Genomic DNA, 14,071 nt, shown 5'->3' on the forward strand with positions numbered 1-14,071 from the left:
AAGGTGGGGTGGGGGGTGGGCACAAAGGGTGAAATGGTGCACCTGCAACATGAATGACAAACATTAATGTACAACTGAAATTTCACAAGATTGTAACCTATCATTAACTCAATAAAAAAAAAAATTTTTTAAATTAAAAAAAAAAAGAGGAAGATTGTCAACAGATGTTAGCTCAGGACCAATCTTCCTCACCAAAAGAAAAAAATACTGCTGAGCCAACTGATAGCAAATTGACAGCACAAAAGGGATACGACAAGAAACATTCCCAGAAAGAAAAAACTATAAGCACTTTGGAATCACCATTTTTCAAAGCAGTTATGCCATTATATGCAGAAGCTAACATCAGTGCTATGCTGTTTAAAAAAAAAATCAGTCACAGAATGTAACAGTGGAAAAGACCTTAATCAACACCTTCAATTCATGGTTCAGAAGTCTGAAGTCAGTCAGCCCAGAATCTTTCTTCTGTGATCTAGTCTAGGGTTCTTCTTTGAGGGGGTGGGGCTGAGAATAGAGAATGGAGTGGGCACAGGGGTTGAACTCACCAGGAATTCCTCCCAGCCCTCCCCTCTGTAGTTGTATCTAAGGCAGCAGAGAATGGAGAGAGCCTCAATCCAGCATGGAAAAGCCACCAGACTCTACTCCTCTCATCATCCAAGGACGACCTCTCTCCAAGTCCAACTAATTTTAATGCTACTACCCAAATACGGCCAAAATTAATAAAACTATATCTCAAATTCCATTTGTTTAAATATTATATAAAATAGACTTTTCAATAATTTGGTATAGCCTTCGTCTTTTCCCACCCTCCACACTGATCAAATTCACAATAATTTTCTATGTAGAAAGAATAAAAACATATTTAGGAAAATAAATCTAATAAAAAGTCATATATAGAGATATAAAAATAAAAGGGTATAGGGGCCAGTGCAGTGGAGTAGTGGTTAAGTTCGCACACTCTGCTTCAGCAGCCTGGGGTTCACAGGTGTGGATCCTGGGCGCAGACCTAGCACTGCTCATCAGGCCACGTTGTGGCAGCATCCCACATAAAACAGAGGAAGATTGGCACACATGTTAGCTCAGCGACAATCTTCCTTAAGCAAAAAGTGGAAGATTGGCAACAGATGTCAGCTCAAGGCCAATCTTCCTCACAAAAGAATAAAAAATAAACAAAATGGTATACAATCATTATTGCCAATAATGCAATTTTATATAGCTCTATCTAAATCATGGAAAAATTTAGAGTCAGCTGTATAAATAAGAAATAACTCAAATCAGGATGAATTTTAAGTGTGGTGGGATTTTCCATACCCTCACATCTTATTTTTCTTCTCCTATTCCCTTGGGTTAAATTAATTCCGAAATTACATTAAGAAAAATGCATTCTGAAATTTTATTCATTCGAGTGATTACCTGGGGTTTTGGAACACGAGCAAACCCACCACATGATTCACCCTCAGCTTACAATATTTTATTCCCTTTTGAGCAAAAATAATAAAAACTATGAAATATGCTCAAGTTTCAAATCTCAATGATTTTAGATCAGACTTTCTTCCCTATTTATTACCCTATTCTCAAAATTACCTCTTCTCCCAAGAATCATTTCTAGACGATCTTTATTGACAGGTTTATTACCAAATGCTGGGAAATCCAAGAAAGGCTTTCTACTGGTTAACTCCCAGGACAACCTCTCAGGTTCAGCCAGCTCCCAGAACACTCATTCCTTTCTGTCTGGATTTATTCTAGGAGAATAAATATGTATGAACACTCCACAAATAAAGGACTAGTAATGTGAGAATTGAGAAAGTGCTAACCAATCCTACAAGAGGAAGGATTTCCAAAATTATGCCTTCAGGGCTTATTCACAGATAAAAATCTTTGGCTTTCAAGTTTTACTCATGATTGAACACCTACTGCAAAAATTCGAAATTTCTATATGAAGAACGACAAAATGTCAGTTACAAAAAATTACCAACTTTACTTGCTTATTACTGTTGCTCATTGGAAATCATCCCAACCTGTTCCTTAAGTGCGGTAACTGTAGCATCCAATTTCTTTTGTAAGGACAACACTTGCTCTTCGTACTTCTTTGTGAGGCCCATGACAATGCTCTCGTGCTGCTCTCTAGTGCGTTGAAGTGCTTCAGAATGATGAAGGTCCAGCAGCTGCTGCTTCAGGCTTTCCAGAGCCATCTCAGTTGTTCTGGATTTCTTAATCATCTAGCAAATACACACGGGATATCCAGGTTTACAGTATTTTGACTCTGTGCTGTCTTAGGGACTTTAAAAATCAACCATGCTATCCCACAACTAGAAGGACCGGCAACTAAGATATACAACTGTGTACGGGGAGGGGGCGGGGGGTGGTTGGGGAGATAAAGCAGAAAAAACAAGAATCAACCATGCTCTAACGAGAACACGGAAGAAAGGATCTCCCCATGGTGGCTCTATTTCCTTAAGACTTCCCTAACTGGGACCCACCAAGCCTATGGTTGCTGGAAACGTTATTCACTTAGAAAAACATGTGTAGTTACCCTAGGAGAGTGAAAGAGGATTTTGCATGGCACGATGGCAATGTGGGTCCCAGGCAAGGAATCTGCTGCTACTATACTGGTCCCAGTGCTGTTTGTATTACTCTGTGAGCCAAGTGTCGGGGACAATCCAATTATTAGGTCATAGAAAAATGACAACTGTTTCTTGAAAGACTGATGAAACTTGTCAATGGTCACTTACTAAAAACAAAGTTTTGAAAATTATAACTGTGCAGTTGTTGCAAAATAATGATGTGGTAGGCTAAATAATGGCTCCCCAAAGATGTCCAAGTCCTGATCCCCCAAACCTGCGAATATGTTACGTTACATGGCAAGGGAAAATTAAGGTTGCAGACCGAATTAAAGCTGCTCATCAGAGGACCTTAAAATAAGGAGATAATCCTGGATTAGCCAGGTGGGCCCAATGTATCCACAAGAGTCCTTAAAAGAGGAAAACCAAGGCAGGAAAGTCAGAACCAGTGACTTCTGACTCTGAAGATGGAAATGGGCCTTAAGCCAAGGAATGCAGGCGGCCTCTAGAAGCTGGAAAAGGCAAGAATATGGATTCTTCCCCAGAGCCTCCAACAAGCAATACAGCCCTGCGGACACCTTGATTTCAGCCCAGCAAGACCAATGTCTGACTTCTGACCTCCAGAACTGCGGGATAATAAATGTGTGTTGTTTTAAGCCACTAAGTTTGTGGTAATCTGTTGCAGCAGCAATAGGAAACCAATACACTCGGTGATTTTGCTTTTATTTTTTTATGCTACTCCATTTTGTATAAATGTCATTTCTAAGATATAAAAAGGTTACAAAGTTACAACATTTTACTACATAAAAGCAATTGAACTTTTTAATCTAATAACTTTATCAGTTTTCAAAAAGTTAAAAACGCTAATAATGTTCATTACACACAAAAATTAAAATTTCAAATGATTATTCTTCATTCTATTCCACAGATTGCTTGCTTAAGACACTTAATCATTTGCTCAATAAATAATGTGGCTACTTTGAGCCAGGCAGGGTTCTAAGCACTAAAGACATGATGACAAGACAAGCAAGGACCAGGCTCTCACTACTTTCTGGCGAGAAGAGACAGACAACAACAAGTGAAACAAATGAGATTTCAGATCATTTAAAAATAGAGCAATAGAATATGGCACGATGAAAGAGAGTGGGAGTATGGAGCTATGGCCTATATAAGGTAGATGGGAAGTCCTCTCTGAAAATGTGACTTTTTTCAGCTGAGACCTGAAGGATGAGAAGGAGCCAGACATGAGACAACATTGTTTAAACTCTTTCATTAAACCATCCTCTGAATTAGCCACATATCTCATTTGAAACCCAGCTCACTATTTTATAGTCACTTTCATTTTTAACTACCTCCCCTTCTGCCCCCAAAATGGTATTACTCTCATGAATCGTCCTCCACCAGGCTTGGCTACTAATGACTTGTGACTATTCCCAACAATCAAATGGCTGTCTATCTCATTAATCGAAGAATGTGCCACCACTTTAAAAACAAGTCACTGGGGTCAGGAAATTTGAGTTCTGATGTTTTGTCAATAACAGGCTTTGCAACCATGGGAAAGTAATTTGACCTCTGCAAGACTTGGTTAACTCATCTATGAAACAGTAAACATGATGCCTCACTAATCAAAATCCCAACAAGATTTTTTTACAAAATATGAGAAGATGATTCACAAGATCTGGAAGAAAAAATGTGAAAAAGGGTTGCAAAATTTTTGAAGAACATTAAGGGTAGCCCTTGTTCTCCAAATTTCAAAACACACCATAAGGTCATAGTTTTGACATAGTTTTGATATGAGCAGGAATAGAGAAAACTATAAGAAAAAATATATAGGCTAGGTCAATTCTGAATAACAGTGTTCACTCAAGATAAGCTGACCACTAGGCACTAGGCCTGGGGTTTGGGGCCACAAAGAAGAGGGCAGCCCAATCTTACCTTCAAGGCGTTCTCAGTCTGTTATAACAGATGTGATCATCTGGCTTGGGAGGAAAGCAGGAGACACTTAGGGAAAGAAAATCCATGAGCAGGTGCTTGTTAATCGAATAGCAGTGTGCTGTGGAAGGGGCATTCCAGAGAGGAGGCAGCACATACAAGTACATAAAAAACAACAAACTGTTAAGTTTGAGGAGAGTAAGAGAAGACATAGGCAAGGATCAGATGGTCATCTTGACGCCATACTTCGTCCCACAGGTCAAGTGGGTTCGCTGAAAGGCTTTAAGCAAGGGAAAGACAACCAGAACTGCATTTCAGAAAGATTACTGAGATGGCCATAAAAGAAAATTAGGGGGTTGGGTAAAACACTAGAGATTTAGTAAGAGGCTTTTGCAATAGATGGTAAAATCCTGAATTAGGGACATGTGGACAGAAATGAGGACACTCAACGGAACTTAGCAGCTTGACAGTGGAAGAGGAACAGAGGGGCTGAGGTCGCCTCCAGATTTCTGGTGGAGATGACTAGGTAGATGGTAGCCCCACTCCTTCAAGGGAAGGGAAGGAAAAGTGGGCTTATGGTAGAAGAAGGGACAGACTTCAAAGTTCTTCTAAGTTTAGTCCTACCCTACCAAAAGTTGTGTTAAGTAACTAAACTTTCACTGTCATAACTTTTTTTCATAAATAAACAAGATAAAATATTTACCTGTTCTTCATTGACTTTTAACGCTTGTATTTGGGTCTCTAAAGCTTTTATTTGTGCTTCAAGCTGTATCTCTCTTTCTTTTGCACTCTGAAAGAGTTTCTGTGATTCTCGAAGGCTAAGGGTCAAACCATCCTTTTCATCTAGGGCATTAAAAATGTTTATATAAATAATATGTTACTGTAGAGGGACCCAAATTGTCACAATCCCTATATATAGATAGCAGATCTACAGCATATACAAATGTTGCTGCATTTAATTCAATTCAGACAATGAACTTTAGTTGATTTAGAGAAAACTATAGAAAAGATCCAAAAAAGAATGCATGACACACAAAAAAATTTAGAGAACCAGAATCACTTCCTTCAAAAATCTTGTATCCCTTTTGGGACCAAAAGATTTCCTAACAATGATTTCAGCATTTGTTTACTTGAGAAGCTCCACAGATGTGACAAACTCCTGCTAAATCAAGAAGGAATGTGAGGACTAATTACTTCTTATACATACTTGCAATAAACTCTTAAATTCACCTAATTTTAAAATCTTCCCACATACTTTACCATAACAGCTCACAAGTTCTCGCAAAAGAAATTTTATGAGCATTACAGAAAGAGACCTTTTCACTATCAATTAAGTTTGAAATGAGCTGGAGTTCAGCCACAAAATTATTCTACAAATGAAAGTTCAACGCTGACCAAAACGACAGAAAGCACAAAGAATAAGCAATGATACTTTGAATCTGTATTTACTCTATGTGCTTCTCCCAGATATGGCTCCGTTTTCTCCTTGGCACATCTAAAGGGGTTCGGGATCACTAACTCTCACTTGGATTAAAACGTTATGCTAATTTGTAGGCTCAGAAAATGTCCTGCAAACTAAAGACAAGTCTCTCTGGGAACTGGAATACTTCAACCACGGTCAACTACATAAGGAGTCAACAACTTTTTAGGACAGGATGTTATCAGCATCGTTCAGTAATGGTCATTGATTCTAACAGCCTAATCGAAGAGAAAGAAGAAAAGGGAGAAAATGAGGACCTCAAAATACTATGTTCTGGAGACAAGTAACCCAAGGGAAGGTGTCCAAAGTCCTGGGTCTTGTCTCCCTCTGACTGACTCACTATGAGCCCTCAGACTGCGTGTGTCAACTCTCCAAGCTTCATACTTAAAAGGAGCTTATTGGAAACAATGCATCTAGCTCTACCACACCTCACAAAGGACGGCACCCAAGGCGTGTTGTCTTACCTTTGACCATCAGAAGCTGGTGATTCAGATATCTTATTTGACGTTCACTTTCATTTAACTTTTCAACCAAATTTTCTAGCTGTCTCTCTTTTGCTTTGTTAAGAACCTGGAGTTGAATAATCTGCATATTTTCCGCAGAATCTGCTTTGGAATTAAAGACAATTTATCAGACAAAAGCACATCAAAACATAAATTTGTGGTCATTTAGGGCAGAGCTTTTCAAACTGTGGATATAACTCATGAGAGTAGGATGAAATCAGCTCAGTGGACTGTGACCAGCATTTTTCAAACAAAAAAAAAAAAAACAAGATAGAACAGAACATATCACAGTGCATCACGTAGTATGAATAAGTATTATTTTGTGCAACTTCTGTTTCAGTTATATATACTTATTTACATAGGTCAATATTATAAACGACATCACAATGTAAAAACTACTTCTTGCTGTGGTCACTGCCAGCAAAGTTTGAAAAGTCACTGGTTTTGAGTATAACCCTGAATCACTAGCTTTTTGGCTAATTAAAAATAAGTATATACCAATTACAATGGAATAAAGTTCTAGGCTCTCTTAAAATTGAGGAAAAAAGTATATCAGTTTCTATAAAACCTTTTTTTTTCTTTTTCTGCTGAGGAAGATTAGCCCAGAGCTAATATCTGTTGCCAATCTTCCTGGTTTTTTTTGCTTGAGGAAGATTAGCCCTGAGCTAACATCTGTGCCAATCTTCCTCTACTTTATACATGGGTCACAACCACAGCGTGGCTGATGAGTGCTATACATCCATTCCCAGGATCCAAACCTGCAAACCCAGGCTGCAGAAGCAGAGCGTGCCGAACTTAATCACTACACCACGGCGCCGGTCCCTATAAAACCATTTCTAAAGAAAATTTCTAAACGTCCTTCACAAAATATTTTATTTTAAGCAGGAGTGGGAATTATATTGTATTCATATTTATGCTGGCACATACCTACTGAATTAATAAATTAATGAATAGATTAATAAAGAATTTTGAAGTCTTCTTTCAGAAAGGATTTAAAGTCATTTTAGTGACCACTTAAAAATGACGGGGATTGAGGGGAGGGGCAGACCCAGTGGTGGAGAGGTTATGTTTGTGTACTCTGCTTCAGTGGCCCAGGGTTCACAGGTTTGGATCCCAGGCACAGACCGACACACTACTGGTCAAGCCTTGCTGTAGCAGTGTCCCATATACAAAGTAGAGGAAGACTGGCACAGATGATAGCTCAGGGACCATCTTCCTCAAGCAAAAAGAGGAAGATTGGCAACAGATGTTAGCTCGGGGCCAATCTTCCTCACGAAAAAAAAAAAAAAAAGATGGGAAAAGAAGGAAAAAAATGACTCAGAGGAAAAGGATAATGCTTTAACCACACAATGACAAATAATTCTTCATTTTCTACTAGAACAATGCTTCTACTTGCTAACAAATAAAGCAGTCCTCTTTTTAAAAAGAGATATGGTTAAAACCAAAAAATCTGAAGCCTGAAAACTTGGTTACAGGTCAAACTCCTCTCAGGCCATAGAGAAGGGTTAGCCCAGGAATAAACAGTCTACAAGCCCCATCTCTCTTCAAACTCATTTCTTTTAACTACTGTTGCTAAGAAGATGTAATCACTAAATTCGGCACTACCACCAAGTTATTTAATTAACTTCCAAATGTCAAATTTGGCCAAATGCGTAACTGACTTAAAAAATAAATCAACTTAATAAAATGCAGATTGTTAAGAAAGTGATGAGAGGTTAGATATGCAGAAAGACCAGGAGACATAAACGTAACTGAACACAGGGGAACTCAGAGAGTAAACACCAAAATGTCAGGCCACTGTCGTGCTGTTTACTTACTCAACCTAAAACCAGTTATGCCACACGCACTGTCCACGGCCTCATCTCTTCAGTCCACGGAAACTGATAAACAAAGAGAGGCCAACCCCACATTTGCTGTCGACTCCTTCGGGGCAAAGTGAGCTCTGGCCTGCCCCTACAACCATCCCATAACCGGAGCATCTGATGGAAGCAGCGCTAAGAAGTCAGAGCATGAAGTCCAGTTTCCTTTTCGGCGCAGCCCAGGAAACCCAGAACATCCAATATGACTTTTCTGCCACTTCGTAAACATAAAACAAACAAAAACCTTGCCCTCACACCCCAGAATCACACTGGCTCTTCAAACGCACAATACTTGAAGTTATATCACATGCCAGAGACTACGACAATAAAAGTTGGATGTATGAAAACACTAGTTCAGGTTAGTCACAGGAGTGTTTTGGGTTTTGGTTTTGGATGTTTCATGGCATCAAAATTCTCTAGTAGCACTTTTCTTATTCTCATATTTATACATATACTACACAAAAGAAATTTTTTTGGCAAGTGCCACATGACTGAACCTGAAATATAAGTCTAGTTTAAACTCTGAATGTAAAGTAATTTATATCAGAGTTGCCTAGTCAATGCTAAGACTCTAAAATGAAAAAGAAAAAATTAAGATGATAATGGCTGATTTACTAAATTAAATTTTTATAATGAAATATCTAGATTGAAGAGAAAACTATGATTTCAGTTTCCAAATTAGCCTTCAGTAAGAAAATATAAAGCTAATGAAAAGTCTCAACCAACTAGAAAGACTGAAATATACAGTTGAGAAAAGTTTCTTTTAATTTTTATTATGGAAAATTTCAAATATAGAAGAAGGTAGAGAGTAGAATAGAATGAATCGCCTGAACTCATCACCCAGACATAACAATTATGAACTCATGGCCAATCTTGCTCTATCTATATTCCCACCCAACACTACCCCCAACAACATATTATTTGAAATAAAACCTAGACTTCATATCAATTTATTCTTAAATATTTCAGGATATATCTTTAAAAATAAGAGCTCTTTAAAAAGAAACAACCACAATTCCATATAATACATAAAAATAATAATAATTCTTGAACATGCTCAAAGTGTTTAAAATTTTCCAATTATGAATTAAGAAATAAATATAAGCTTGATACATACTTTCATTAGCTCCTAAAAATTGTTGTTGTAGGCTTTCAAATGTGTCACTTCCTGCTATCTCCTGGGCTGGTGAGCCATTATTCTGGGCAGAAGACTGATAAGGTTTATATGTCACTTTATATGATTCCAAAGGTTGACAAGTGGGACCTTGTGATGTACCAAATTGCTATTATAAGAGGATAAATGAAATTGACAATTAGGATTTGGCCTTTTCTTCAAAAATTACATAAATTAGGGGCCGGCCTGGTGGCACGGCGGTTAAGTGTGCATGGTCTGCTTTGGCAGCCTGGGGTTCACTGGTTCGGATCCTGGGTGTGGACATGGCACTGCTCGGCAGGCCATGCTGCAGTAGGCATCCCACATATAAAGTAGAGGAAGTTGGGCATGGATGTTAGCTCAGGGCCAGTCTTCCTCAGCAAAAAGAGGAGGATTGGCAGCAGATGTAGGGTCAGGGCTGATCTTCCTCAAAAGAAAAAAAAGAAAATTACATAAATTATATACAGAACTTAATTGTGGCACAACTACAAATTTTATACATACATCTTTGCTAAAAATAGCACTTGGTATTTAACACTGTTTATTGAAAGTCTGCAATTTATCACACATCTTTTTTTTTGCTGAGGAAGATTAGCCCTGAGCTAACATCTGTGCCAGTCTTCCTCTATTTTATATGTGGGTCACTGCCATAGCATGGCTGACGAGTGGTGTAGGTCCGCAGCTGGGATCTGAATCCACAAACCCAGGCCACTGAAGTGGAAGGCACTGAACTTAACCACCAGGCCATCGGGCCAGCCCCAGCAATGTATCACACATCTTAATTGTACTTTTGAGCATTATGGGCCCAATTCCATAAATAACACTTAAGAATTCCAATAAGATTGTATACAAATATTTAAAAATGATTTAGATGATGCCAACATCTTGGGAACATAAAAATGCACATATTCAATAACAAGAACATGTGACACAATGTCTCATATGCAATAAATATTCAATAACTTTTGTTCATAACATATTCAATAAATATTCAATAACATTCTATAGAGGTAGAAGTAAGAGAAATTGACCCCCTTAAAAGGACCAAAAAATCACCCTGTCACTGAGTGACACAGAATAGCTATTCGCAAAATGCAGCATTCACTGTTAGGGAGAAAGTCTAAACAACAGTGAACTGTATCCTAAGGTCTTACTTCATTAAACTCTCCTAGGGTAAAACAGCAACAAAAAAGTGCTTCTTTCCTTAACATTCATCCTTTCTACTGCTATATCATCACAAAAGAGATATCAGCTTTGAAGTGTTTGACCTAAAATTTGTTAAAAGGGTGGTGAGCAAGAAAAATCAAGCAATTAAATGGTGACATCTATATAGAGTTACTGCTTTAAAACTCCATCAAGATCCCCTGAATGTAGCTTCACCCCAAAGCATAGTGAAACGGTAAAAGCCAGAAGCAGCAGTAAAACGAGGATAGTTATTCTTGAACAGACTTAACTTTGAATGTTTAACTATTTCCATAAAGCCTCTATTTTAAAATTCTGACTTCAGATCACGATTTCACTAGACTATAAAGAGAAAACAGCATGAGTAATTCAGCTAAGCATGAATAAATGCACTCTCAGAAATTTTTGTACTTAAAATAAATCTTACCATGCCACTTAAATACGTTTCTTAAAAACACACATACAAGCAAAGGCATGCGTACACACACAAATCCTTGAAAGTCAAGTTCTTACAGTACCTGAAAATGATTCCTTTGAGGATCTGAAAATTTAATTACATTGGTTGGTTGGCTATTAAATTCCTGCTTCTGACCATTGGTATACGGCCTAAAGTTTTCAGGAAGGTGATATAAATCAGTCTGCTCATATTTACTCAGAGGACTATAACCACTTCCACCTTCATCTCCACCTTCTTCAGGATGGTACCCAGGATGCTGGCCTTCAGTTTCAATCTGATTCTCCTCCCAGCCATTGCCGCTTTTCTCTCCAATATATAAATCCTGAATCTCATTATAGTCCTATCAGACAACAAGAGTAAAACAAAAGCTCTAAGATCTATTCCCACCCTCATCAAAGTCATTATCACATTAGATATTTACACTTACACTTTGAGATTTAGGCAGCACTCGATGCACATTCCAGTTCATCTCCGATTGCTCAGAACGATGTGGTCTTGAGAAAAATCAATACTTTAGATTTAGAGCTGATCATTTATTTGGACATAGATACCACAAAGAACCCCAAGATTTTAACACGTTTTCCCTCCAGCCTTCATCTAAAAGTTTGAGAATTAGTCTACAATTTTATAATCATACACATTATTACGTGCAGAGAATCAAAAGAAAGAGATTTATAGAACTGTAAACTACAAGTGAAGGTGACTTCAGGTCCTTACTCTCCCTCTATGCCATCCTCACTGCAGTCCAAGGAGTGGAGCTCAGGGGAAGACAGGTCGTCATCCAGCATATCATGAGGAAGGTCCGTGAGTAACTGCTGCAACTGAGACAGGAAAGTCAGCATCAGTATCACATTGCCTTAAACACAAGGTGTCAAACCAAGGCTGCCTTGGAACAGGTGATTTTGACCGTAGAAGTCAAAGAAGTTCCTAATTCCTCCATTTAATAAATGTCTTAAATTCCACACGAATTATGTTCATCATTTCACTTGGGGAAGGGGGAATACATAATACCAGGACTTATACTAGAAGGCTTTGCTTTTTTCTACAAAAGGTCTTAGATTTAAATCCACATACACAACAGAATTTAAAAACTTCTTGACGGGAACACAGCAGGTCATAATAATGGTACCATCACTGTTAAGTATTACATTATTACAGGGCAGACCTGACTCTCAGAATCCTCTTGTACCAGTAATCAGACCTTGGGGACTTGACAATCAGATATCCCCCAGGGAATCTGAGTAGCCAGCTGCACTTTGCCCGGGTGGTAACAGCAGCAGCAGCAGCAGGTGGCCTAGAGGCCCTTAAAAGCTCTCACAATGTGATGGAAACCTCTTGGGGAGTGACTAATTAGTAGACAGCCAACTAATTTCATTGATGAAAAGATACACAATACTCTGCTCTTGGGTAAAAGGAGAGCTGTAAGATTCAGCTTTCTACAGAGAGCACTCTCAAAAGCATAACTCTAAAACTGACATAAAAGGATTTGACTTCACTCTCCAATTTTTTTCCTAGAAAAATCACATCTCTAGCATTCTGCCTATAAAAACTATTCAGACAGAATAAATTCATTCAAGTTTCAAGATAAACTGTGGTAAAGAGATGAACGAATTGCCTAATTTGTTAAATTTCAATATCTATCTGTAAATGTCTTTCTTTAAATCTCAATATAATGTCTTAAAATGTGAACAATCAGAAGATTCAATATGTTACTAAATTGTAGGGGGACTGCTTATAATGATTTCTCTTTAAAATTAAGCACCAGTTAAATTAACAAGTTGACTGAGTCCTCGCACAGTACAAAAATCAATCCCATAAAATTACGCAATGAGTAAATTTTCGAAATATTAAATACTCTGCAAAACCTTGGAGGAAAAAAATGAGATGCTCCTTAGTCTATGGCAGGTTTTTCCCCCCACTTTCTCTGTCATTAGAATAAAAGAAATGAAATGCAGCTATAAAATATATCTGAGTATTACATTAAAAGTCAAAAAGCTTTCTTAAACAAAATACATATGATAAAAGTTAAATTAAAACATTCTAAGAAAGGTCTGAAAGGAAGGCCCCAATTGTTTACCAAGCTTTCGTGAAGTCAAATTTGGGAACTTCCTCACTCCCAGATATATTTCTAATATTCACTGGATTATTAAAAAAAAAAAAGTTTTCTCAATCCATTTGGTTCCTTAAAAATGAAACGAGAGAAAAATATTCTATTCCAATGAAAAGTTATCTTCATCTCACAATTTATTTGATACTAATATGAACAACCAGGAGCCTGATTTATTAGTCACCTGCTCATGCAAGGTAATTGAAAAATCATTTTGAGAATCAGCAATATCAGAGTTAATGCAAAGATATAAAAAACAAGAAACACAAAAGAAACAACACTGAAAACCAAACAGAACAACATATTCGTAAACGTATACATGCACGCACGCCTCAACTGACAGGTAGCAAAGTGACTTCACAAACACAAAATTCACTAAGAAAAAACATCTATGAGGTCTTTTAAAAGTAGTCCAACCTGTTTTGTCTATAATTATTGCTTTAAGGAAAAAGACTATCCCCACATGCTATACAGAAAAAAATAACAAAGTAAATCTTTTATACTTACATCAAGTAAGGACTCCTGTACAGAAAGAATATTTTCTTCTAAACCTTCAGTGAGGTTCAAGTACACACCTTATAATTCGGGGGAACCTTGACAGGGACATGTGAACAGTACATTTTCCCCCTCACAAAGACAGAAAAAGCTACACAGTAATTAAGCAGTTCTTGTAGCTTTCTTTGCGACACCACAACCTTAACAAAATTGGCAACTACAGAGGAAAATTAATTTCAGCATAAATAATAAGTTCATCAAAACGCTTCTGGGTCCATAGGTAAACTTATCAACTAGAAAAATCAACCCTAGAGTATTTAGTGTCTTATAAAATATTTTACACAT

The 14,071-nt window shown here is 37.6% G+C and overlaps 1 protein-coding gene across 7 annotated transcripts in view; it reads right to left on the bottom strand.

The window, feature by feature from the left end:
• The window catches only part of CEP152 (centrosomal protein 152), a 94,466-nt gene that overhangs the window by 68,971 nt on the left and 11,424 nt on the right, over positions 1–14,071 (bottom strand). For 3 of the 7 annotated variants that reach the window (XM_046650033.1, XM_046650043.1, XM_046650015.1), the window contains exons 3-9: positions 11,842–11,945; positions 11,552–11,618; positions 11,186–11,464; positions 9,450–9,615; positions 6,435–6,578; positions 5,194–5,333; positions 2,016–2,216 (exon numbers count right to left, since the gene is read on the bottom strand). In XM_046650033.1, the coding sequence (XP_046505989.1) occupies positions 2,016–2,216; positions 5,194–5,333; positions 6,435–6,578; positions 9,450–9,615; positions 11,186–11,464; positions 11,552–11,618; positions 11,842–11,945 (1,101 nt within the window). Of the gene's footprint in view, positions 1–2,015; positions 2,217–5,193; positions 5,334–6,434; positions 6,579–9,449; positions 9,616–11,185; positions 11,465–11,551; positions 11,619–11,841; positions 11,946–14,071 lie in introns of those variants that run through there. The other 4 variants (XM_046650071.1, XM_046650025.1, XM_046650053.1 and 1 more) reach the window with 3 other exon arrangements.

The sequence above is a fragment of the Equus quagga genome, chromosome 2 (genome assembly GCF_021613505.1).
Source record: "Equus quagga isolate Etosha38 chromosome 2, UCLA_HA_Equagga_1.0, whole genome shotgun sequence".
Classification (NCBI taxonomy): domain Eukaryota; kingdom Metazoa; phylum Chordata; class Mammalia; order Perissodactyla; family Equidae; genus Equus; species Equus quagga.